The sequence below is a fragment of the Microtus pennsylvanicus genome, chromosome 1, assembly GCF_037038515.1.
Source record: "Microtus pennsylvanicus isolate mMicPen1 chromosome 1, mMicPen1.hap1, whole genome shotgun sequence".
In the NCBI taxonomy this organism is placed as follows: Eukaryota; Metazoa; Chordata; class Mammalia; order Rodentia; family Cricetidae; genus Microtus; species Microtus pennsylvanicus.
This window is the reverse complement of record NC_134579.1, coordinates 50720313-50748086: the sequence shown is the minus strand read 5'-3', so window position 1 is coordinate 50748086 and position 27774 is coordinate 50720313. Positions and strand designations below refer to the sequence as shown.

At 35.9% G+C, this 27774-nt stretch overlaps 1 protein-coding gene and 1 non-coding gene across 8 annotated transcripts in view; both read left to right on the top strand.

The window, feature by feature from the left end:
* Dzip3 (DAZ interacting zinc finger protein 3) overlaps nt 1-27774 on the top strand; it is a 90634-nt gene that overhangs the window by 42396 nt on the left and 20464 nt on the right. For 3 of the 7 annotated variants that reach the window (XM_075963992.1, XM_075963997.1, XM_075963994.1), the window contains exons 14-26: nt 1491-2108; nt 3568-3600; nt 5042-5211; nt 5890-5934; nt 8554-8579; nt 9289-9454; nt 10940-11035; nt 12322-12449; nt 12748-12816; nt 15567-15663; nt 17010-17113; nt 18499-18586; nt 19923-20024. In XM_075963992.1, the coding sequence (XP_075820107.1) occupies nt 1491-2108; nt 3568-3600; nt 5042-5211; nt 5890-5934; nt 8554-8579; nt 9289-9454; nt 10940-11035; nt 12322-12449; nt 12748-12816; nt 15567-15663; nt 17010-17113; nt 18499-18586; nt 19923-20024 (1742 nt within the window). Of the gene's footprint in view, nt 1-1490; nt 2109-3567; nt 3601-5041; nt 5212-5886; nt 5935-8553; nt 8580-9288; nt 9455-10939; nt 11036-12321; nt 12450-12747; nt 12817-15566; nt 15664-17009; nt 17114-18498; nt 18587-19922; nt 20025-27774 lie in introns of all 7 variants that reach the window. The other 4 variants (XM_075963991.1, XM_075963993.1, XM_075963996.1 and 1 more) reach the window with 3 other exon arrangements.
* LOC142842783 (U6 spliceosomal RNA) lies at nt 11383-11492 on the top strand. Its single transcript, XR_012909456.1, has one exon. It is a non-coding gene; the product is annotated as a U6 spliceosomal RNA (small nuclear RNA).

The window sequence follows — 27774 nt, the reverse complement described above, 5'->3', positions numbered from 1 at the left end:
GTATTCTAGAACCCCATAGACAATAAAACATCAAGTGTATGGCCCTCATATTGCTTCGGCATTCTATGGCGAGACATGTTAACTCTGGAACATATCTGTGAGTATATGGTAGGATTTACCTAGGAGAGTTTTCATCCAGCTCTTCCCTTCTTGTTACTTAAAAAAACAAGCATGTAAGCAATTCAAAATGGAAGGACTGAACATTTTGGAGCTTGGGTCAAGTATTCTAAATTCACATGCCAGCTCTTTAGAAGTGTACCAGGCACAATTCTGTTCATCATTGGAGACCATATTGGTCCCAGTTTCCATGGAAGAAGAATTGGGGTCAACACCTCTTACTAGGGAGACTAGATGCCCCTAATGCTAGTGTGCTCTGTGCTTGGCAGTGTAGAAAAGGCCTTCTGAGAAATTTCTCCTACATTGTGTTTGTTTTCACAGGGCATATCAAGTTTACTAAGCAAAGTTATTCATTAAAAATCTCTTAAAATACAAAACGGTGAAGGAAAATAGTAAAGCTGTATTTTTATGATAAACACACAGTTTACTGTTCACACAGAAACTAAATACTATCATAGACTGAATTTCCACTACTTTCAAACCTACTTCAGCCTGCTTTGCTTTGAAGTTTAGTTAAACTGGAAAGTATCAAGTAATTTAGTCTGGTTCTTCATTCCATTTCATTCTTAAAATAACAATGCAATTATTAAGTTTATTAGAGAAGTCCTTATATCCTATCATCTGATGATGAAAAATCAAACAAACAAACAAATAAAAGACACCCCCCCCCAAAAAAAACCAACCAAACAAATTCTCAGGTGTCTATTCAATAGGTAGGTTTGTGGTGGTATCCAAGATTGTGCGTGTCTCAGGTAGGTGCTGAAACTTCTGGTCTATGGACTGTACTTTTAGTAGCAACTCATTAGATAACTGTGTTAACTAATATGTATTTGAACTATCTAATATGATAGACAGTAGCCATGTGTAGTTAAATCTGCAGTGACATCAAATAACCTTTAAGTCTCAGTTATTGATCACTCATTGTGTGGTATACTGTGCATGTACCACTTTTGGCATGGCGAGTTCTACTGGACAGTACTGACTTCATGTAAAATATAAGTAAAAATATTTATGTAAATTATATTTAAACTTAGAAAATTGCTATTCCTTACATATTCCAGAATTTTCAGATCTACTGTGCCATTTTTTGCCAAAGTTAATTTACTTAAATAGCATAGATGGTTGATTGAAAGCCTTCTCCTGAGTTAGAGGAATCTTCAGATTATTCTCTTAGAAGCATATTCCTTTTGACTAGAGTTTTAGATAGGTAGTCAAGAGCAGCATGCATATGGAACACTGATAAGGTAAAATTACTTTTACTTCATTCCTTGAAATAGTTCCTGACCTACAGGAACTTAGGGTGCTATGTGAGAGACCACATAGAAAAAGAACAGTAATATGGATTGTTTTGACTTCTCCAAATTCATTTTCAGATGAAATGCCTATCTTCAAACTTGATTATAATTATTTCTATCATCTGCTTCATATAATTATTATTTCTGGTACTGACATTGTCCGACAAATATTTGATGAGGCTATGCCACCCACTCTTTTGAAAAAAGAACTGCTTATACACAAGAATGTGCTGGAACCCTACTACAATCATCTTTGGACCAATCACCCTTTGGGTGGATCATGGCATCTGCTTTATCCCCCAAACAAGGAACTACCACAGTCCAAACAGTTTGACTTATGCCTCTTATTAGCACTCATTAAACATCTGAATGTATTCCCTGCACCCAGAAAAGGCTGGGATATGGAACCACCGTCTTCTGATCTCTCTAAGTCTGCAGACATTCTGAGGCTCTGCAAGTACAGAGATATCCTCCTCAGTGAGATTCTGATGAATGGTCTCACTGAGTTACAGTTCAATTCAATTTGGAAAAAGGTTTCTGATATTCTTCTGCGCCTTGGAATGAAACAAGAGGATATTGACAAAGTCAAGGAGAATCCTATTGAGAATATCTCCCTTGATTATCATCAGCTGTCCATTTATCTAGGCATACCAGTACCAGAAATCATCCAGAGGATGTTATCCTGCTATCAACAAGGTACTAAATCATTACTTCATAAGCCAGCAAACCATTTTTGAGTGTCTGTTCTGTGTTTAGGTATACTTACTTTGTTTTCCTATTTAGTGTTTTAGATCCTTTTATTCAGTATGGAAGACAACTAGACAAGAACCCTTGATGTATAATTTAGAGGCCTTAAAAATCAAAACTACCCAAATTGTGTGTGTATGTATATACATATGTATACATATTTGTATACACATATTTGAGTAAAGAACTCTGAGTAGTCATTAAGTACAGAGCATTTCAAGTAATTTTCACTTAAAGAGTTTATGGTCAAATACCTTTAATAGAGGCTTTTATAGTAGCTTTTTTCTCTGTTCTTAATAATTAAAATTTCAGTTTTCATTTACAGGTCCAACATCCACTATCTACATGAAGATTTTTTTTTCTTTTTAACCTTTAATATTTAATCTCTAGGGTCTAATACAGCCTGTTACATATCATAGATAGTAGATTAATAGACTAGGACAGGGAATGGAGTCATGTTTGGAGTAAATTTTATGGCTTAGAAAACTCAAACTTTCAGTAGGAACATGCTGTACATTTCATGAATTCCTTCACAGTCTTTAGACTAATAATAAGAATTGCTGCTTTTAAAATGTTTGTTTAAGTGATGATGGGTGTACACCTGCAACTGATGCAGTTACAACACAACCCCTGCACCTAGGGCTCAGGGAACACTCCAGAAGAGGGTGCAGAAAGATTGGAAGAGCCAGAGGATCAGGAAAACGGCTGTGAAATTGTGCTTTTTAGAAATGACAGGGAAGCATCACCCATGACACCTTAACAATATAACTGCTTAATCCAGAAATGAGAAGTACAACTCCAGTAGATACACTAATATGGAAGGAGGAAATCTCTGGAGGGACCCACCTTGAGACAAAGAACTATGTGCAACTAAGGTATTGCTGAGAGTAGGAGAAATAGTGGTCCTCAGAAATGAGTTCCCTAATTGGTTATCCAGTACCTAAAATCATATGCCAGTAACATTGAGTGGATTGAATAGATCGTGTTTATATGTAAGCATATGTAACAATAACTACTACAGAAAAGTCCATGATTTCAAAAGGGAGGAAGCAGGGGAAAATCAGTAGGAGAGGAGACGTGGAATGGGAAAACAATGTAATTGTACTTCAACTAAAAAAAAAAAAAAAGTTGTTTGTTGATGCTCCGGGTTTTAACTATTATGAACTGTCTTTTTGTTTTGTTTTGTTTTACTTCTGTTTTTAAATCCTGGATTTATAGCTATTATATGATAGTCAGATTGTACCTATCTAAACTGCATTAGTGAGCAGTGCTGCTTCTTTTCTAGGTGGTTATGGAACAGATAAATTCTCTCTAAAGGATTTCTGGCATTTCTTAATCCTGGTCAGATACAGGTTGGTTGTGCTTGCAATCACATTCCTAATTATTTTTTTTTCTCTGTTTGTCATAGGAATTGCTCTACAGTCAATAACAGGCACTCAGCGTAAGTACATTTAAACCCAAAATGCATAAATGACCTTTTTTACTCATAAGACGTAAATATGGTTTTGGCATGTATTTAGATAAACTATATACTAAACTGTACATTACCCAAAAGCTTACATAAGAATTATATGATTATACTGTTGGTCAGCTGATCCTAGTCTTTGTCTTACTCAAATTTGACATTAGTGCTGTCCACTCGGCTTACTCAAAGATGAGGCTCAAGATTTTTATACTCAGGACTTAAGCAGGCAGAAATGCCTGTTTGTTCTACTTGCTTAACTGTGCTGCTTTATGTAGCTTTATTGTCTTAATAAGCCATTGTCAGTAGTTGTGTATTCCAGGGACAGGTGGTGAATTGCGAGTTTTCACTTCCTTTTTTTTAAAGCTAGTTTTTGTTTTTGTTTTGCTTTTGTTGTTGTTCTTATAAGCAGTGTTGTCCAAGCTATGTTCAAACCTTCTTCCTGTATTCATAAGTATCTGGATATCTGGGACTGCAACACATGACTCCCTGCCTGGTTTAGTAATTTCCATTCAGAGGCTTTAAATAATAAAATTTAGGGGGCTAAAGAGATTGCTCAGTGGTTAAGAGAACTTGCTGCTCTTGCAGAGGACCCCGCTTGAGTTTCCATCACCCACAGACTGCTCATAATCACCTATATACGTATATACCTCCAGCTCCAAGAGAATCCATACTCTCTTCTTGCCTCTGTGGATACACACACAGACAGACACACACACACACGGATACAAGCACAGTCATGCACATGAACACATACAAATAAATCTTAAATAAATAATTATACATTAAATTTACATTCTCAAATAAAAGTTTTTCTTTAGAAAACAATACCATGTGTTTGAGATTAAAGTTGGGCCTTCTCTGGGGAAGTTTTAAGGCTGAATCTTTGGGACAATGAAGGAGAGAACAAGGATTCAAACAAGTAGTCATATAATATGGTGCACTTATATTTTATGAAAAAGTAAAAGAGAAAATGATAGAGTTTTTCTTTTTCTTTATGTCTCATATTTTATAGAATAATATTAGTTGCATTTTAATAAGGTCAATGGCAGAATTTAAAATACCTAAAACTTGGAATTTACTTAAATATCAATATTTGATTCATATTAGCTTGTTCCATTCTTATATGCATGCCTGTGTTTTATGAGTAAGTAACTGTTGCAATTTTCATATAATAATTAAATGTTTATATGCTCGCCATGGTGCAAATGTTGAAGTCAAAGGACAACTTTCTGGATTGGTTCTCTCCCTTTACCATGTGGGTTCTGGGAATCAGGCTCAGGTCATCAGGCTTGATGGCAAGAGCCTTTACCCACTGCATTGTCTTGCTGGTCTAGCAAGTATTTTTATAATTATAAGAAAAGATTGAACTTTTCAAAACTTTGCCACTAGATTTTATAGCTTTCTCTTTACTATTTAGGTATTGATATAGAAGAGTTACAGAATGATGAAGAAGAGTTGAGTCCACCTCTAATGGAATACAGTATAGATGTGAAATCAAACACTGAAATGCAGTTAGCAGAACTAAATAAAGATGTAGCCTCAATACCTAGTGAATCTTCAACAGAATCTATTAAAGATCTTCTGGAGGTACAAGGTTTAATATTTGAATTTGAAGAACTTATTCTGCATGTACTACATTCAGAACATTGAAGGCAACAATGCTCACACAGAGTCTGACTGGAATGACACTTTGCCCATTACTTACTACCATTCAGTAATGGTGGTACTTACAACATCCTTTGGTAATTGTTTTACCAAAAGTCAAGCTCTGTGATAGCTATGGGAGTATGTTTTTTTTATTACCTATCATTGGAAGTACATTTGGGAGAGGAAATAGGGAGAAGATACAATAAGAGTAGAAGAGATAAAGAAATAAGAATATTGAGATATTTCAATATCTCTAACACAGAAGTAGAGATTATCATCTAGATAAAATCTAGATGGCTTAACAGCTACTGTATAGATACTGATTTATTCTTTGGCTGAAACTTTTATGTGTATGAATATATTGTTTTTCTTTAAAAAGTTCTTTTCTTTCTTTTTTGTTGTTATTGTTTGGTATGTGTTCTGTGTTCTTTTTCAAGGGTAGAAGATTGAGATTAAATCAAATATAATACTTGTTTCCATAAAATTGTAGAAAAACATGATCTATAAAAATCTAGAAAAATAAGTATTAGACAGACTTCAGGAGTTAGAAGAAACATTAGATGATATCCACTGTACAGCTTGACTTACATACTAAATAAATGGTTTATTTCTTATCAGGTTAAAAGTAAAACAAAGAAAAAGAAAAAAACTAAGAATAAAAAGGTAAGATGCTGCATTGACATTGTAACAGAGGGATGTCGGATTGTGAATACCTGAATCTTAATACATGAAGTCACAGTTAGAACTTAAATTCTTCCAGATGGACATACAATACTATTTATTTAAAACCTTTTTGAACATAAATTTATATACATCTGTATTTATAAAGTTAACTATCAAATGAGTCACTTTTCATTTCATTAATTTCTGCAATATGCTCTCATTTTTAATGATGGCTCTAGTCAGATTTTTCTTTGGGCCAACAGTTCACAAATAATAGCATGGAGACTTACTATTTAACTATGAAAGCTCGACCTTAGCTTAGACTTGTTCCCCCTAGCTCTTATAATTTCAATTAACCCATATGTTTTATTAATCTACATTCTGCCATGTAGCTTTTCCCTCTTTCCCATTCGGGGTGTCTGACTCATTCTATGTCTTCATGGCATGTTTTGCATGCCTCAGTTCACCCTTCTCTTCTTTTGTCCCATCTGTACCTCCTGCCTAGATAGTACACCAATCGCATTTTCATACTGTGTACAAATATCCTTCAACAAATAGTTTCTTATTTTAATAGCAGTTTTTTTGTTATATCTCCACTGTATTCCAAAGTTTTTTCTCAAAGCTTTAAAAAATCTTACATTATCCAGTCCTCAGACTTTTGTCAGCTTCCAAAAAGAAAAGTTACTATATAGATCATAGAAGTCATTAAGACATCTCTGATTTGCTTTGATAAGTATAAGAAAAATGGGAACTTTTTAATGGGGCATATGGCTAGTATTTATGCCATGTAAACTCTGAACTTTGTGGCTAAAAGAAAAATCCTTGTTTTTCTAATCTAGAACATACTGAAAATCTTAATATTTATGTGTATCATAAACTGACTATAGTTTCTCTAACTACAATCAGCTTTTTATTTTACTAGCCACTGCATTGTATATAAACATTTTAATGATGAATGAAGCTTAATGAAGGGTAATTTGTAAAATATTAAGATTAAGAATAAAATAACATTTTAAGGTGCCAAGTAAAATATCAGTTCCTTTGTCATATTATCATAACCATTATAACATTTACTCAATAGCTATTATGAAAATTACATTAAAAATAAGTGTAATTTTAATAGGTCCTCTTTAATAAGGTATAGCAGCAATCATTAGTGATATATATTTTCCAAGACAACATTAAGTCTCAAGGTCATACTCCATAAGTTAGCGTGTATCTAATGACTGCTTCTTTAACGTTCTGGGTTTTTGCAGTTTAGTTTTATTAAAGAAATTGAGCTACTTTTGAAAATGATAGTTTTATTAAGATGAAATTTTGGCATTACAAGACAAATTTATGTTATATTTTAGTCTTGGCATTAAGTAATTTACAAATGTTAAAAATAATTAGGCATGTAGTTATGTTGTATTTGTGTTACACAATCATTGTCACAATTGGTGCAATAGTGTATATACTTCTGTAGTATATGCAGGAAGCCCTGAAAGCTGTCAGCCTCATTATCTAATCCAGAATTCTCATGAAAATGGTTAGCATAAGAAAGCTTGTTTGTTATACAAAGTAATGACAAAGTCTCTGTGAGAAATTGCAACCTACTTTCTCTGTTGTTTTGGCTTATAACTTATGGACCTAACTGTAACAGTAGCCCTAAAAATGCCTATCAGGAGTTATCTGCAATAAAAGCAATCAAATATGGCGTATCTCCTACCAGATTTAGAGCAAACAAACAAACTAGGGTTTTTGTTGTTGTTGTTGTTGTTTTGTTTTGTTTTGTTTTATGTGGCAGCCATAAGAAGAAAGAAACTTGACAGACAATGAATCCAGCCCTTTAAATTTGGTAGTCACAATATAGAGAGAATTGCAGAGATTTGTACTAAGAGGCTAGAGTAGACTAAAGTTTTTATGGGAAGAGCTAAAGTGGGCTTTGGGAAACGATTAACTGTCAGATGCACTCAGTATGAACAACTAAAGGTCTTTTCATGTCAGGTATACATCTCAAGTATTCAGATATTTAAAAACAAAGTAGAAGTCAATATTCCTAAATCATAAGAAGAAATTAGTATGAAAAAGTGAGAAACAGCCTTGTACCTATATAGGCAACTCAGAATCATAGATAGTAGAAGTCAATACTCCTTATTAATATTCCCAATTTGTTGTGTAAATGTATAAGATTCTTCAATTGTCTGTCTGATTTATTTTCTTTCCATGTAGTTTTTCAAAAATCCTTTTGTTACTGTAGAAATAATGGATATTACAGACACTCTGTCCCATGGTTTCCTCATATATATAAACTCATGTCCAGTATTCACCTCTATCATCTTAATCAATGATATAAAATCAAGATTATAAAATAAATTTAATGATATACAAACATTATTTTAAAAAGAAAATAGGATAAGTAGGAATTACAAAAATTGCATCACATATACTGTGGTTATGTATTTCATAGAATTCACATTTCTCTTTCATAATTGACTGATGATACATAAGTATATAGCATAATTCTACAAAATGTTTAGTTTTGTAAATGTCTGAAACACACCTAAATACAGTCTTATCACTCTGTTGAGCTAGAGTAGTTGATACAGATTACTAATTCTGGTAATGCCGTCTTTTCAGGATAAGGACTCAGAAGAAGAACAAGGGTAAGTATTTACATTTTAATAGTTTCTTAGTGTTTTTAAGGTATGCTTTTTCAGTAATACACAGATACCTTCCTGGAAACTTCCAGAGAAAAATAGTTCTTTGTTTTAATAAATTGGTATTTTCTGAAGGTTAGATTATTATTAACTTTGTAAAAATAACCATTTTTTTCTGTAACATTACTCGAAGTCATCTAACACACTAACTCATTCAGACAGTGACTTAATGCTTAATAAAATAGTTATATCCATAGACTAATACTTAACTTTAATGGATAGATCATTCTTATATTCCTGACAGACATATATGCATACTTTCTTTGATTGGGGTAAATGTATGAATTTTGATGACAGTATAATATTGAAGATGTGGAAAAGCTTCCTATCCTGTCTCAAAATACTGTTTCCAAAGTAACTAATGTTAATTAATAGCTGTAATTTGAAAAATAAACTCTGTGATGTTACAATTCTTGGAAACACCACTATGAGCCATTAAGTAGGTACTTTGAGGAAATACTATCTCATATATGTTAATGTCCATTGTTAGCGTCTAAGAGAAAAGAGCAGTGTGAGCACTGGCAAGACTTGGACCATGAACCTTCTAATACAGAGTATCTCACAAGGCAGTATTATGTTAATTTGAGAGGAAGTAGCCTATAAAGAAAGCACTATACCATTATGAAAGTTCACTTTGACTTTGTCCCCATTATAGCTCATATATGATAGAAAAGGATGACCAGCTGGATACAGAACAAGGAGATATGTACACACTCAGTACATACATAAAAACTGATGCAAGCGATGCGCAAGAAGATTCTGCAGCTGAGGACAAGTTCTGTAGCCTGGACGAACTGCATATTCTGGACATGATAGAGCAGGTGAGCAGTGGAGAGGGCTCAGCTCTGCCGTCCTCCTTGTAGAAAGAACTAATTTTATTTTCTCTAGGCTCTTTAAGCAGTTTGTCTTTTGAAAAGCCCAGCAGAAAAGCAACAAAAACAGGAAAAGGGGGTATTGCAAGACAAAGAGGATTACAAAAACAATCATTGAGATTCCGAACTTCACATGTGCTCACAAATCATTTCTTAATTACTGGACAAAGTTGATAAATGCATTTCTGGGGGAAAAAAAAGTCATTTCTGAAGAGAATGAAGGAACAAATAAGAAAGAGACAACAACACATTAACTAGCTTAAATCCCACTAGATTAAATGTCATAAAAATCAAAACTACTTTAATTTTCATTTAGTTAAACTTGGTTACAACCATGAAATTTCTACTGAAAAGCACTTACTGTATACCAATTTTTTCTAGTTCTTTTTCTGGTAGTAGCCACGGCTTGAAATGATAAGAATATTAGTGCTCAAAAGTGTAATTAACTATACAAAGAAGATGAAGGATTGAAACGCACGCACATGTGCGCGCACACACACACACACACACACACACACACACATCTACAAACATACCGTGTTTGAAGTTAGTGGTAAGCTACTCTCTGGTTTAAAATGTGGATGCATCACAGGTACCCACTCCCCAAGGGTCAAGTTGATGTGAATAAATCCCTGACTGTAGTATTAGAATACACACACACACACACACACACACACACACATCTACAAACATACCGTGTTTGAAGTTAGTGGTAAGCTACTCTCTGGTTTAAAATGTGGATGCATCACAGGTACCCACTCCCCAAGGGTCAAGTTGATGTGAATAAATCCCTGACTGTAGTATTAGAATACACACACACACACACATACTGAATTGATGCAACTTTGGCTATTACATATGGGGCCATTAATGTTAGTCCAGTAATCCAGAAGAAATCTAAATGAGAATAAAAATGTCACATACTTGCAGAAAATGTTTATTCACTTATTTAAAAATCATTGAGCCACTTGCAAGGTGTGATAACTGCTATAATGAGGTCCTAGTGTATACTGTTTATAATATAGGAGAGAAGTTGAACATTAAAATAAGTTGGTGCATTGCTGTAATTTAGAATACAAGTGGTTATTGCCTGAGTTAGAATTCAGGCTTCTCCATTTACTGTCTGCAAACATAGGTAAGTTACTAACTTAATCCTTTTAATATCTTAAAATGAAAATAGAAAGTACCTCATCATATGATTTATATAAAAATATGAGCATTACATAAGCTTCAAGTAGCAAGCATGAGTGTCACTCAGCAGTAGCCAGAACTCACAGCTGTTGTACAGTTGTATTATTTAATGAATGCTGTTCGGGAAGTAAACCGTTTTGGGGAATTGTTATAGATGGAAACTATATACAGGAGAAACCCTGTAAAAAAAAGTTAGTGTTTTTTTTTAATAGGAAATAAATATGATTGTTCCTTTTGCTTAAGGGCTCATCTGGAAAGGAAAGTACAGACTTCAAAGAAACTGAAAAGGAAAGACTTGCTTATCAGCACCAGCTTTATAAATTGCAGTATGAGTGTGAAGTGAGTACTTTTGTCATTAAATCTAAGGGAAGTAATAAATATCTCATATGTTTAAATTCAATGACATCGTTTTAAAGAACTCAATGAAATGAACCTTAATTCATTATTGGTGGGGGTGCAAATTAATACAACCATTGTGGAAATCAATGTGTCAATTTTCTCAAAGAACTAAAAGTAGAACTACAGTATGGCCTGTCCTTCTTGCTCCTGGCCATATACTCAGAGCAGTCTATACCCTACCACAGATATTTGCACACCCCATGTTTCTTCATGGTTTTTGCAAGTTCATTCACTATAGCAAAGAACTGAGGTCAGTCTTCTCTATCAGTAGATGAATGAAAATTTGGGTGATGGTAGCTTCAGTAGCACATAGACTAAAATTGGAATGTCATAGAAAATATCAGCATGACCGTTGTGCAAGGATGGCACACAAATTAGTGAAGCATTCCATATTTTGTCTATCTCTGATGTGGTTTTGTTTTATTATATTTTATTACTACCCCTAAGAAGCCTGTTTTCTAATGTGTTACAGAAAGGGAGTCGATCAAGAAAAGGAGGGGTTGTGGGGAAGAACTGGGAAGAGTAGAGGGTGGGGAAGCCATAATCAGGATATACTATGTGAAAAAAAAATTATTTTCAATAAAAGACGAAAAAGGAAATTTGATGCATATATGTGTGTGAGAGTATGTATATACACATATATGAATACAATTTAACTCTAAAGGAAAATGAAGTTTAAAAAATCTACAGGAAAATGGATGGACTTCTATGTATGATATTAATTGAGATCACGCAATCTCAGAAAAAAGTGCATACTCATTCTCATATGTATAACCTAGTCAATAATATATATATAGTTATTTATACATAAATAAATATATTTATATATATAAACAAGTGTGCATGTAGGTACAGCATAATGTGAAGAGAATAAAAAAACTGAAGGGAATGAGGAAGGGTTGGTTAAATATGCATAAATAGATAAGTTATAAAAAATAATATAAAGTTGTTCTTTACCATAGGTTTTTTGTTGTGGATAAATGCATGAAATATTTGATACTGAAAATTAAATATTTAATGTGAGCTTCATAGTTCCCATTTTAATGACAGTGCTAATCATAGAGAATAAGTTCATTACATTCCATAGACTTTTAATCTAGTTAATTTGAGTATGCAATGTTTTGATTTATTTGCAAATGTTTTTATAATAAAGTTCATTTAAAATATACCTCAATTTCAACTTTTTGATGACTTGAATGCTGGAAACAATATTTTTCATTGAACAGGATTACAAAAGACAACTGAAAACAGTGACATTCAGGTGGCATGAAAATCAAATGCAGATCAAAAAGAAAGAAAAAATTATTGTATCTCTTAACCAACAAGTAGCTTTTGGAATCAATAAAGTGTCCAAGTAAGTCAAACCTTTAATAAAAGTGAAAATTCTGAATTTGCCTCCTTTAGTCTTAATCTCTCTGCAGCCACTAGATGGCAGTGTGACTGTACAGTAAGAATTACAGAGTGATTTTCTGAAGAAGTCAGAAGATAGAGAGATAAATTTCAAATAGATGAGGTATAGAAGTTAATTTGCTGTTTTCAAGGCTAAGATTTGTGATTTATATAAGACATGCTGAGTCAATTTCTCAGCTATAGCTTTTCTGTGTTAATGCATAACTTCTAATGTTTTATGATTTACTTCTTTATATATTTAGATTACAGCGCCAAATCCATGCTAAAGATGATGAAATTAAGAGCCTTAAAGATGAACTTTCCATGAAAAGGTACAGCTTTCCTTTTGTTGATACTCCCTTTCTGAAACTGCATGTTACTCAACATTTTAGCTGGAATAACCAATAATTTATTATCCAGACATCACTTTTGCACATTAGATTGAGTAATATCAGCAACTGCATTGGGTTAATGGATATAAATAGAAAGAGGTCTAGACAAATTGGAAGATATGTTTATCGTAACTCTGACTGGAGAAAACTGAGAACAGTTCAGTCAGCAGTGTTGCAGTCTCGCAGCAAATTACACCAAAAACTGTAATTTCTTCTGTTAATACTGCTAGCTGCAAGTTTTACCAAGATTCAATAATTCATATAGCATAAAATTCACCTGGCTAGGACATGTGGTTCACTAGATTTTAATATAGTCTTTGAAGTACATAACTATCACTACTATTTTCAGAACATTTTTGTAACCTCTAAAACAAACTATGTGCTCTTTTATGTAGTGTTACCCCTCCTTATTCCTTTAGTTTCTGATAAACACTAATTTACTTTGTGTCATTTGAATTTGCGTATTCTGACCATCTCATATAAATGCAGTTATATATGTGGCTTCTTGTAGCTAGCTTCTTTCGTTTAACATACTGACTGGTTTTAAATCCCTCTAAGTTTTATCTTCTTAAGTGAACTTTTATTCAGACTTTTGGCCTATTTTAAAATTTGGAATTTTTTTTACCTCTGAATGCTATGAGTTCTTTGCATGTTTTAGTGCAAGTAGGATTTTTGCTGTGCCTCATGAATGTTAGGGAGGTGCTCTAGCAATAAGCTTTCACCAGCCCTGCACACAATTTTGAGCTGAGTATTTTTACATGTTCTGTAAGTTGTTTTTCCATTTGTCTGATATCTTTAAAGCACAACTTTTTTATTTTGATGGAATGTACTTTTTATTTTAGGCAATTTTTATACAATATTTATTGCCATAATAGTTAATGTGTGTGTTGAGGTAATGTATCTGCTTAAATATATTATATTTTTCTCCCTAGTAAACACCATCCTTAGATGTGTGTGTGTGTGTGTGTGTGTGTGTGTGTGTGTGTGTGTGTGTGTCATGTTCCCTACCAACAGTTTTTTAAGTTTTTAAGCATCTGAGTGTATTTCTCTTAACAAAACATTGAAAATGGTTTCTGTGCTGTTGATTATTATAAAGTTACACTTTCAGTTGTTCTTGTTAAAGGCAAAATTTAGTTTGTAGGCTGTGTAATTCTGAGATTTCAGTGTAGGAAGCTCAAAAGGGATGGGGGGAAAAAAGAGAAAGAATCCTCAGAGGTTCCACAGTCTGTAATTGCCTATACAGTATGGTTCTATTCTTATATTCCAACCTATGGAATTGAGTTTCATTCTAAGGTAAGAAATCCAAATACCTAATTAACTAGTAAACTTTAATTGCAGTGACTTCCTTTTTATAAGGGTAAGGGTTTACATGGCTGCTGTTGTTCATGCAAGAGCAGGCACTGTTAAATAAAATTTAAAAACAATAGCTAACATTTCGTACGTAATATCAAACATGGAATGTTTATGTATATTTTCTGAATTAGATTCAGAGGAATTTTTTCATAGTGATAGAGCTTTGTCCATTTTCACTTGTGTAGAAGCTAAATACAGAGAACTAAGCATCTCGCTCACATGTTCCTCTACTATTACACACTATTGACTGCAGTTAGTAACAGCACACACTGATGGCTCCAAGTTGGAGTGACACCCAGTTTCATATCTAATGAGGGCTTGCTGCCTCCTTGCAGGTCTTCTACATCTTCTCATTTTGCTCTAGCATCATAGTAGGGCTGTAGAGCTATCTCAAACCATAATTTAAAATAAAGTATTATTCCCATCCATAACAGCTTCATCTTTATTGACCATATTACTTCCCAAAGTTCTGTGTCCAACTCATTAGGGAAAAAGTACTGCCTCCTCCAAAATTCTTACTTTGGGGTTTGTTGTATGACAAAATTTTCCTGAGAAGATACAGCACACATATCTACTCACCCCAGAAAGGGAATGCATGACAAAGTGCAGATACTACCAAAGTCCAGCTTGATGAACCAGATGAGTTTTATTGGGGTTTCTTACAGGATTGTGAGTGTGAAGTTACATATAGGAGCAGAAATGTCTCAAAGACAGCTGCATCACAAAATTGGAAACCTGGATCACACTGTGGTATCTTATCGGTTGATTAGTGTCCTTTCCAGGTGTCTCAGTTGGTCTAAACCTCTTCCAGGTAGCTGGTTGGTCTCAGAGTGATTTTGCAGCTTGGCTCTGCTCTTCTGAGAAGGACTCTTTGTTTTTATTACTTACTTTGGTAAGGAGGGGCCTAGTTAATCTGGTCAGTTTCAGGGACTTCCTGAAGCTGTTTCAAGTTGTTTATACCTCACTGTTTAAGTGGTTTTTCTGCAATATGGAATGTTTAAATCTTGGAGGAAACTTACAGAACAGGCTTGAAGATTTTAACTAATGAATTGTGGGTCAAGGAGAATTCAGAAGTTCAATATATTGTTTTTGTCTAAGGTTTTATATTTAATAGGTTATGGAGGTAAGATTCATTTTACTAAGAACCTTAAAACTTCTGTATTTTTGGTTGTAAAGAATGTCTATAAGTTTTAAACAATGTCTTCTCTTGTTTTTCTATGCTTTGTATACTTTTCTAAGAAAACATTTCCTTCGTGTGATAGTTTTATAGTCTTCTGAATATGATGAAAAGTATTGTCATTGTAATGTTGCTAATTTTTAACAATCATTCATTTCAGATCTCAGTGGGAAATGGAGAAACATAATCTGGAAAGCACAGTTAAAGCATATTTAAGCAAACTGAATGCAGAAACTAATAGAGCCTTAACAGCTGAGGTAAAAGGAAAATGGGAATGGAAGAGGGAGGATAGGTTTACTTTAGTATAATTAAAGGTTGAAAGAATTGGATTGAATAAACAGAAATAAAATACCTTAGTATCATTCAGAAAAATACAGCTTTAAACTCCTCAGACCCTTTTGTCTCACTGGCATGTGAGTACATGAATATTTCTAATTTTATGGTTTTTCCTTCAGTGAGTCCAAAAAATCAAATATTTATAGTGAGAGACTAATTCTCATGAAGCTAGGTCAGTCAGTAAGTCATACGTGTAAAAATAACATTTCACTATTGCTGTAATACCACATTCTCTGCTATGTCCAATACAAATCTTCCAAAAAACATAAATATCATAATAAGCACCAATGTCAAAAGCCAGTTTATTTTCCATAATCCTTGAAAGTCACCTAATACTGTTAAAGTTAGCTTATAATACCACAACTAGGGTCTCAGAAGAAATAAAAGTACATGTAATTTTTATTTATAGCTAATGAAACTTGCTCTATAGTAAGATTCATATTATTTGAAGAACTTGCTGACATCAGAAAGCATTACAAACCCTGCCACTTGTCATTGGTAGGCTCTGTTCCCTGGTAGTGTTCTTGGGATTCCAGAACAACCAAGGAATGATAATCCAAGCACACCATGGACACAGTCCTGCAGCCTTACCCCCACAAAGGAAAAAAATGCCTTACCTTTTGGCTCATGTTTCTTCTTTGTTCTTCAGAGCTTTAGTTAAAAGTGTCTGTGTGCTTGTATTACTAATCTTAGGAAACACTTTCTAACATGCTAAGAGTATTCACTTTGGTAATTACTGAGTGATTAATAGCTAAAACTTTAGACTAAATGATAGTACATTAGTAATGATGTTGTAAGTCTTCCTGCTGTGGGACAAATATTGGACCAGAAGCTTTGTAAGGACAATTGGGACAGTGCCTTTTCTGTAGTCTGATTACTTCTGTACTTCTGTAGCCCTGCATCATGAACATATAAACAGCAGGATTTCTTTTGAGTATTTTCTGACTTTGCTGCATTATTAGATGCTATCCCTATTATCAATTAAGTTAGTATCTCTGGGACCAAAGCACCACTTTTAAAGTTTTCAAGACTAGTCTGGTATATGGGAAAAATTTGAAAAGTAATGTTCTTAGGTTCTTACTGACCCAGTAACTATTGAATAAAATGACTTCAATTGCAGAGTTGCCGGGATTAGAAAACATTTTTGATGCTTCTTGTCAGGACACTGCAGTATTCCTGGGAGAGACTGAAAAATAATTTTGGTTTTCTTAAGATGACTAAGAAGAAGATGCTTACTTCAATTTCTTTCTCTTTCAAAAATCTGTAGGTATACTTCTTACAGTGTCGTAGAGATTTTGGTTTACTGCACCTCGAGCAGACGGAAAAGGAGTGCCTCAATCAACTCGCCAGGGTGACTCACATGGCAGCAAGGTAACTTTCTCTTCTTAATTCACTATGACCTCAGAGAGGGACAGATATCTCCAGAGTTGATGGATTTTACTTATGTGTTCAGCCATTGGAGTAATTCCAAGCTCTTGGGTCTGTTTGTTTCCTTGTTCTTGATGCATTGTGTTTCATTTCCTGAATTTCTAAGAAGTACTGAATTCAGTGGCAGCTTCCTCCCCAGTGAGAGGCATGCATGCAGACCACATATGTACAAGATAGATACTATTGGAAAACTGTTTTATAATTGTTTTCTACTAATGCTGATTTTTAAAGTGCTTTTGTAATATGTTTATGAAAAAAATGGTAATAACACCTAATGTTACATGATAAATGACAATTATTGCTTTGCTATATTAATTTTCAGATATTAAAATGAACCTCATGAAATTTTACTTAAATTTATAATCCTACAGGGTATACCTTTAAAATTTAATGAGTTAATTATCTCTGAGATCAAAACATTATTTTATAAAAGTCATCATTTTTAAAATTACCATTATTTTTAATACTGATGTATACAAAAGCTGAGAAGGTACGATTGTGAGTGATCAGTCTTTGCTTGCCAGAAGGAGAAAGAACATTGTACAAATTAGAGTGTTGTGAAGCTCTCTTTTTGTCTGAGCTTGGTGTTAACTTGTTTTGCTTTTGTAGAATGTGGGGCTCATGATGTAGATGAGGTGATGCTACTATAGATAGCCCTTTTGGATATCCACAGAAAATTTCTTCTAGAAACTGTATGCACTAAAGCTTTCTGAGTTTTTCCTGTCTTAACTATTTATATACCAATAAACAGTTGCTATACTGATACATATTTTGTACTTTATCAGGGCAGTAATAGCATTCTTCCTCACAGGAAAGTGCTCATTAGTTTTGTTTGTATCTCTCTGTTTGATTGTTTTTATAATTGTCATCTCAGAAACACTTTAATTTTATGGATTATATTAGAGCTAAATAGATCAATTCTGACTCTGATATCAGGGTTAGCATGAACATGATCCAAAACCTTCCTCCAAGATGGGACTCTTTCTTGAGATTGAAATTGCTTTACCTACTAAGATAGCTTCCCTGTTTGGAATTCCCTGCTTTCCTGCTGCATTGGAGATAGATTGGGTATTATCAAGATAGGAAAAGAAAAATGGTATTCTAGAAGCTTGTGTATTGTTCTTCCCTTAGAACGAGTGTATATATTGCCAGTTTCTCTGTTTAATAACAAACCTTTCCATGTTTCTTTAACCTTTGAGGTAATTGCTAGTATTGAATAATTTTCTTTTATATTATTGACATAAATACTAGAGAACACTTTTGAAATTTTTGGAAACCTAAATATTATATATAAAGAAAGCTTCACTGTGTCTCCTTTTCTATATCAGCAATGTAGAATCACTTCAATTAAAGGCTGCTGTGGATAGCTGGAATGCCATTGTGGCAGATGTTAGAAACAAGATTGCGTACCTGAGGGTGAGTGCTGAAGTATACTTACATACAGGAAGAACGTCTAACACTAAAAGCAAATAGCTGAGAAACTTTAGAACATTTTTAACCTCAGCAAACTTTATGTTCTCTGTTTGTAATTGTTTTCATATAGTTAGTGATAGATATAAATTAGAGACTCAAATATGTGACTTTCTAGATACTTATTCCAGGAAAAGATAACTCAAAAGTTTTTCCTTACCTAGCTTTCTCAGAATTTCAAAGCCAAACAAAATTAAATGTCCCAATCAGCTATAGAATTAAGTGAAATGTCAAATAGAGCAGTATTCACTTTTAGTATTAACATTTTATACAATTTTTCTATAATGTGGAATCTTAATTACTGATTTAATTGAATTGAGACCGTGAAAAAGCTATTCTAGTGACTATAGTCATAGTCCTAAGATCTTTATTTCTAATATTGATTAACATATTTTTGCATCCATACTACGTACATCTATAAATGAAGTAGTGGTGGTCAGTTACAAAGAGCTGCCTCAAAGCACTATAGACTTATCCACTTTTTAAATGATGGTTTTAATCACTTCTCCCTGGGATCATTGTTCCTTTGTCTTTAGTGGCACTTAAAAGTACTTTTAGGAGTATTCAGAATATTATCCTCAGAAACCTATTTCTTGCATGGAAATCTCTACATTTAAAAAATGTTATCCAGTTCTTATGGATTGTTTCCTAAAATGAACAAAGAGAACTGGGAATAATGCCAAAAAATATTGAAAACATTAAAATTTCCCAAAGTAAACTTGCTCCTCTCCTCTCTTCCTCTCCTTTCTTCTTTCCCTCTCTCTTTTCTGTCCTCCCCTTTCCTACTCCCAAACTCTAAGAGAACAAAACATTTATAGAACTGTAACAAGCAAGAGCTGAAGTATTTTTAGATAGATAAAATTATGAATATATAATTAACTTTTTCTAACATTTTCCTTTTACTTTAAAAAATGAACATTGACAATATATTTGGTTCTTTGTTAAAATGTGTTTGTGTTTCTTATAGGTATTAAACTCTTTAGATCCTATACTCACGTTGTATTAGTGTTTCTATTTGGAACCTGGAAACATTGGAAAAACAGGGGAGTTACAATAAGCAACTGAATTATGTCACTGTATTTTATCAATAAACCCCTGAAACACAGCTATTTAATTGTGGGCATGAAAGCCTATAGAATTATTTTTATGTCAGAAACTGTTATATTTTTTTCTGCCAGTGGGTTGAGAGCTACTAGTTTATGTTGGGTTATTCAAATCAAACGCTACTATATGCTGTTTCTTTAAAGTCAGTGGTTGTCTAAAATGTGTTTTTCTCTCTCAGACACAGTACAATGAACAAATCAATAAGGTGAAACAAGGGTTTGCCTTGAGTACCTTGCCTCCAATCCAGCTTCCCCCACCACCACCAAGTCCTGAGATACTGGTAAGATTCCTGGCATTTTGGAAAGTTGCTGTCTTCATTTTGATAAGTGATAAGGTGTAAAATACAGAATATACAGTATGTTTGGTGGGTACTCAAATGGAATTAAGTTCATGTTTTAAATACCAGTTGCTACTAGTGGCCAATCCATGCTGATACAGTTTGACTGAGACTGGTTCTTATTAATCAGGCATATGAAGTCTAAAAGTGCTGTTTTCATCCTCTGGAACTTACATACATTGTGAGAGATAGCTCACGAATGCTCAGAATCTCATTTCTCTTCTGTTAGAACTATATAACTAAAGCATTACCTAGAAAGCTTACTAGAGAGTCAGTCCCCTCTCCTTGTACCTTATACTTTCTTTAACTTTTCTAATCTGTGTTTTTGACAGTTAGGGCAGTTTCCCCTTTCACCACTACTCCACTTATTAAGAGCCATTAGGTTTAACTGGATGTACTGATCTGTGTACTTTAGAGACTAGAGTACTTAATCTGAGAAATAGTTTCCATGAACTTTTAAGTTATTATTTGGTGATACTTTTTTAATTTTTAGTGTAAGTCTGAATATAGAAAGTAAAGAAAGATAAGATACTTAGAGGCAGGTGGCTTTTGATGTTGACATTCATGCTCTGTAAACTTCATTACTACTCACTATTGAGTATAGCAAGGACCACTTATTAGCTAGAATGTAACACAAATGGCTGTTGTCCAATTCTTAGTAGAGCCCTATTTCCATCTATACTTCATTATTGTGCTCCATTGCTGTTCACATTACTATAAGCATTCTGGTCTTCTGAACATTCACTAAAATGACCCATTAAGCTCTGCTTACAGCATTCTAGAGTTTTTCTTGTCAAATATTTCCAAATTCTTGCCACAACCAGTTCCAAAATCCTATAAACCATATGATCAGATTTAGTCATTAGTGAGACCCACTACTGAATTATAGTGTTCTGCTTTTGGTTTATAGTCTCTATGATGAAGTATCTAACAAAGCAACAAGGGAAAAAGAACATCTTTTGGGCTAGTGTCAGAGGGGTCCATATGGCAAGAGGATTGTGGAATGGAAGAGCAGTTAACTTCTTGATGTGCTAGGAAGCAGAAGAAGGGAAAAGTCCATAATTATTCTCAGAGAATTATTGTTAAATTGGCAGTAGAGGTTCTCAAAGGGACCTCAATACAGCCTTAGTACCTACCACTTACTCATCATTTTAAAATTTAACAAAAACTTGAAATGTATATATAATTTCCTATATAGTTACATATATATGTTATATTCATGTGTAACTTGATTTTATATAATAAATATATGTAAAAATTAAGGAAAAATGAAATGCAGCTTCAACATTATTAACAGTTGACAGTCTTGTTTTATATCATCTCCTTCTCCCTGGATTACTATAAAGCAAACTCTGGTAATCATATAATTTCATCCATTTATACTTTGATATATATCCTAAAAGATAAGGAACTCTTACCAGCTATAATCATGACATCATTATCTTAAATAATAAAACTATAAATTACTGATTATATTAATATTTAGTATCTAGTTAGAATTTATATTTTAATTGTTTCAAAATATCCTTTTTTACCTATAAGGCATACAGTGTCTGTTCCCTGGTGATTAAGAATCAAGTGTCAATCTGTCTGCACACTATAAAGTTCACCATTAACTTTTCACTTTGTTTAAGATCATAACTTAGAGCTCTGTTAATGTTCTTTTTCTATTTTAGCAAATTATTATTGTTCCGATTTATGATCATGTTAGATCTAGCACACTGCAAAAGTTCCCTAAAACTGTCCCTTTCTATACTCAAAAAAAACCAAACAAACCAAAGTTTCTCTCCAACTAACAATTGCCAAGACCCCTTTGGAAATACAAGCACACCCTAAAGGGACCTCTGTGATGGAGTATCCCTTGTTATGAGCCTTACTTCATTCTTCTGTTGTCTTTAAAACTAAAATCTGGATTCCATCAAATGGCAGCTTCCTTACAGATATATTTTCTGTGGATAATTTTGAGGATTTTTAAATGCAGTTATTGAGTATTGTTTCTCAACATGTACAGCATTCACTGAGACCTTTGAGATTTATAGATATCATATCATTGTACATTCATATTATACCTTTGAGGGTCTTATATTATTAGATCTGAGTGTGGATCTTTTATCCCCACTTTATTTTTTAAAAAGGAAACAAGCTATCTTTTTTCATTTTACATACCAGTCCCAGTTACTACTCCTTCCTTTTCTCCCATTCCCTCCACCGTTCACTCTACCCTACCCACCATGAACTCTTCAGGAGAGGGTAAGGTCCTCCCCACTATATCCACGCTGAGCAAGGTATACATCCAGAGAGAATGGGTTCCAAAAAGCCAGTACAAAGATCAGGGACAAATCCTGATGCTACTGCCAGTGGCCTTGCAATCTGCCCCAGCCATACCTGTCACCCAAATTCAGCAGGTCTAGTTTTGTCCTATGCTGGTTCCTTCCCTGTCTGGCTGGAGTGGTTGAGCTCCCATTAGCTCAGGTCCTCATCATTGTCCTCTTTACTCATATTCTCACTCCTCCCACTTTTCAACTGGACTTTGGAAGATCAGCCAAGTGCTCTGCTGTGGGTCTCTGCCAGTTTCCATCAGTTGCTGGATGAAGGTTCTGTGGTGACATTTAAGATAGTTATCAAGAGTCAGTTTCGGCAGACAGCATGGCGAGCTAGGGTGTGCGGCCTCCTTCCTCCGGGCCCCCACAGCCTCTGGTCCCCGGCGGACCCCAGGAGCCCGAGCCCTTACAGCAGCCGAGCTGCGATCCTGCAGCACCCCTTCCCCGCTAAGGAAGGGCCTCGATGGCGGTGGCCTCTGCGCACCGCTTCCTCCATCCACCTGCCCCCTGCTCTCCAGGGCCGGGCCCATGGAGAAGCCCCAGCCAGGCCTTCGAAGACATCTCCAGCTGTCGTGGTGTGGCGGAAAGAATGGTGGCCACCCGAAGGCCAAGACTGGCCCTTGAGGGCCTCTGCAGCCTGAGGCTGCGGGTCTGCGCAGGAACACTCGGCCACCACTGGGAGGGCACTGCCCTGTTGAGCCCTCGGACTTGGATGAACAGAGGCCTCGACGGCCCTGGAGCGAGGTGAGCCGAGTCCAGCATAGCGGGAGGAACGATCGATCGTAGGGCCGCGGGGGTCCCCCTTCCACCCGAGAGAAGACGGGACGTGACATAGCAAGCGGCCAGTCGGAAACGCTGGCGAAGATTTTCCCACCACCGTAGAAGGCCTTGTATATAATATGAAAAAGCTGTTCTCAACCCCCCCCCCCAACCTTTTAGAAAGACCTTGTCTAAACCTGGACATGTAGCTGTAGAGATTGCCAACGCAGGGTAGAAGTAGGAAATCACACGGGCGTACCCAGTCGTCTTTAAAAACACCATAGACGTGTCTTCTAGAAGTGACTTTGAAGTGGAATTGTTTAGGCCACCTCTAGAAAGACCCCTGGAGCGACATTCGTCCTTGTTTATTCAGTAGGTTAGAGGACCCAGCCGGAGGAAGAAGAGGTCCGGAGCCAGATTGAACATGTGAAGAAGACGTCTTTTTTTTTTTTCTGTTGTATTGTGTACACATTTTGTTCATTTCTCAACCCCCGCCCCCCGTGTGTGTGTGTGTGTGTGTGTGTGTGTGTGTGTGTGTGTGTGTGTGTGTGTTTGTGTGTGAATGCCGAGTGTTTTTTTGGAACTATCTTTCTAAATGCTCTAAAGTGCCTGACATATTTTATAAGTAGTGGTAGAAAAACAACACATTATGTAAATACGTTTTTGTTAGGATTAATTTGAAATATTGTTTGGGGAGGCAGAACTAAACCATTCTGCCACATTGTGTTTGTGCCCCGGTTCCCAGGGGAAGGCAGAGCTCTGAGCCATTGTGCTCCATTGTGTTTGGCTTTGCCGTGTACATAGCATATATAAAGGACAAAGGAGTCCTAATTTACGACATCTAGTCACTCTAGGTGTCAAAGAGGTCGCCAGTGTATGACAAAGTAGAGGTAGTAGAGTACATTTTGTATTTTTTATGTTAAGGTTTTCTTTTTGTGTTAAAATTGTTTTAATTACTACTCTTGTCCCATGTGTGCCGTTTACTGGACTGCTGTGTCCACAGTGGATAACAGTCCTTACTTGTTTTGTTTTTTGTTTTTGTTTTTCGAGACAGGGTTTCTCTGTGGTTTTGGAGCCTGTCCTGGAACTAGATCTGTAGACCAGGCTGGTCTCGAACTCACAGAGATCCGCCTGCCTCTGCATCCCGAGTGCTGGGATTAAAGGCGTGCGCCACCATCGCCCTGCAACAGTCCTCACTTGAAACATCTGGTCTATCCAGATGTTTAGAAGTGCCCAAAGTATGTTAAATGTAGAGGTAGTAAAAATATCACTTTGTAAATATCTTTTTGCTAAAATTCATGAAACGCTGTCTTTTGGGAGTAGAATTATGGAGCCCTCTGTGAGCAGTACTGTCTGTACTTGCTCAGTGGTCTGGAGGAAGTCAATGGGAAGCAGCGCGGTCATGTACTAGTGTGTTTATACGGGACCTATTCAGATATCATTGCTATATATTTGCATTTTGTTTTGCTGTGTGTAGTCTGTATATAATGGACACATGCCTAAAATTTTCAGCTTCTCATCTCTAGATGGTAAAGAGGTTGCCAATGTATGACAAAGTAGTAAAATTAGCACATTGTTAATTTGTAGGAAAGGTTGCTCTGTACATGATTTGGGGATATGAATTTTTTCAGCTATTTCTGAGCATTGCCTATGTCTCTATTTGTCTGCTGGCTTGAAGGCAGAGAAGGGAGAAGAAAGTGGGTCAAAGCCCAGATAATAACCATTGCTTTGCATACAGTTTTATTTGCCAGTGTAGTGTGTATAGCAGATAAGTTCTTACATGAGATACCTGGTCTGTCTAGGTATTTTCAGTGTTTGTTACATTTAAAAGTAGAAGTAGTAGAATAATACTTTATGTAAATAGTTTTGAAAAACTGGAGATACTATGTTTAGAAGTAGAATTGCTAACCCACCTCTGAGAACAGTGCACAGGCTGGACTTGTCCAGTGGACTGAGGAGGTGGAGGGAAGGAACTGCAAAAAGATCCCATTAGTGTGCTAGACGTTTTTAGCTTCCCACCACCCTGTATGTTATATACATTTAACTTTGCTACACTGTACATACTGGACAAAGGGGTCCTCATTTATGATACCTAGTTTCTAGGTATTAAATTGCTAGCAAATGACAAAAGTAGAGTTAGTAAACTAACACCTTCTATGTACTCATTGTTAAAATTCACAGCAAGGTTGTCTTCTGAAGAGTTGTAAAAGTATCGTCCAAGTGACAGGTGCCTGTGTCTTGTGATACAGGGGAGGGGCTGAAGAAAAAAGGTCGGAGACCAGAATGCTCTCAGCAGAAGACACTTTGAGATCTAACCATTGTTACATGTGTGTGGTTTCCACACTACTGTGTATATAGGGGACAAATTTATGTCCTCATCTGAAACATCTAGTCCTTCTAGGTGTTTAGAAGTGCACAAAGTATGTTAAAGGTAGATGTAGTAAATAATACATGTTGTAGATTCTCCTGTTTAAACTCGTGGTAAAATGCCAACTTTTGGAAATGGAATGAAAAGATCACTTCTGAGCAATACAGACTTGTGCTGGATTGGCAGGGAGGAAGAAAGAAAACGTATGAAGGCCTAATACTAATGTAAGTTTTGGTGATGCAAGATTAGCCATTGTCCCTTTTCTCTGTGCTTATTTTGCAGCATATCATGTGTACAGAAGACAGACGAGTCAGATATGCAGCACCTAGTCTTCTAGAAGGGAAAGAGGCTGCCAGTATGTGACAGAGTAGAGTAGTGTTTGAAAGCTGTGTTAAAATTCATAGGAAAGAACTCTTAAAACCATGGAGGAAGTGAGGTTGTTATCCCCACGAAACCATGACAGATTCATAAACCTGACCCTTGGGTTAAAGAGAGGTGGGGAGGTTCTAGACCAGAGCGATGCTCTCGGGTCTATTAGGGATGCGCGGTTTATTCTCTGCCCCACACTGTAATATGCTGGGGAAACGGAAGTGTTACTGGAAACGTCTTGTCTTTAAGCTTTTCAGTGCATAATAACTTGGTGTAGTACGCACGCTTTTAATCCTAGGCTGAGGCAGGTGGATCTTGTGAGTCCCAGGCCAGCCAGGGCTACAAGCCAGGGCTTTGTCTCACACAGTAAGAAAATGTGCATAATGGACTGGTAGGTGGCTCAGCAGGTAAAGGCGCTTGCCACAAACTGGTGACCCGAATGTGATCTCCAGGATCCACGTAAGGGAAACTGATCCACAAATTGTCTTCTAGCCTCCATACAAAGTGGCATGCATGTGCCTACACACATGCACTAATCCATAAATGTAAAAATTGCACACACAGTGAAAATAGAGGGTTAACAGCACCTTTTAAGGATTGTTATTTCATAGGAATGGTTACACTGGAATGGAACTGTTAGACGTGTTCTTTGAGCAGATGCTGTTCCCAGGTGGTGGAGGTGGGCAGGGGAAAGAAGAGTGCAGAGTGAGGTGCTGTGCCTGTTGGTTGGTTCCCCGTTGTCCTGCCATTGTCCCCCTGTGCATTTCCGTTAATGTTGCCAAGTGTTAGAGGATAAGTCCCAGTGCCCAAAGGGTGTTAGAAGTAGAACGGTCACTTTAAATGTCCTGCTAGTCTTTGGAAAGGCCGTCTTCTGGAGGTGCCCTTTGTCATACTTTCACCAGCATCATCCTGAACTGGAGTTGGACAGAGAAGAGGACGGATGAGGGAAGAGCTCTTGGCTAGGACGACCACATCTAGAAGACAATTTCAACTGTACCCAGGGATCCATATATGCATTGCTGAGAAGATACTTGTGTTTATTGTTCTCAAAGTTCATTCCACAACATCTGAACTTCATAAATGACCTAAAGGAGTGGATATGGTTAAAGGTATAGCTTGACAGAAAAGGTTCCTCTTGATCATGGAATTAAGCCGTGATTGGACATATTGCTAGGTTGACTGGAGGGACAGGGAGGCTCACAGGGCGAGGTCTGCAGCACTGCGCTGTTGAGATTGACATCCTGAGAACCCCTGCCGTAGGTGCATCTTCAGTGCTCATAGGAATACATTTATTGAGCAGAAAGATGCCTTCACATTTTAGTGTATAGATCTGAAGATAAACTTAGAAATGCTGTGCTTAGTGTGCTCTGTTGCTTTGTGTTTCCCTGTAAGCTGAGCATTGAGGGAATGCAGAATTTTAATTGTAACTTCGCCAGTACTTCTATCTAGAGGCCTGCTGCCATTTTTGTCTTCTATGAAATTTTTGTTGCCAAGGAAGAGAGGATTACAGCTTTGTCTGACAGATTGAGATGGCGTGGTGTATTCTTGGTTATCAACATACTCATGTAGCGTGGGGTTTTAGATGGTGAATAATCACAATGTGGGGGCAAGCATGGTGCATACTGTGTAACCTCAGTCACCTGATGTATGTACACTTGCAGCACCCAGAGGGACATAGCAAGCTGAGCTGCATGTGGCTGGGTGACTGTTCTTGGCTTCTTGTGTTTTGTTTCCTGTAATGCACATGCTACAAAATAAATAAAAGCTTCTTTTTAAAGTTTAAAAAAAAAGATACTTATCAATATGTCTATAGGGCAAGGCCAGTTTGGGTACCCTCTCCTATTGCTTAGGGTCTTAGCTGGGGTCATCTTTGTGG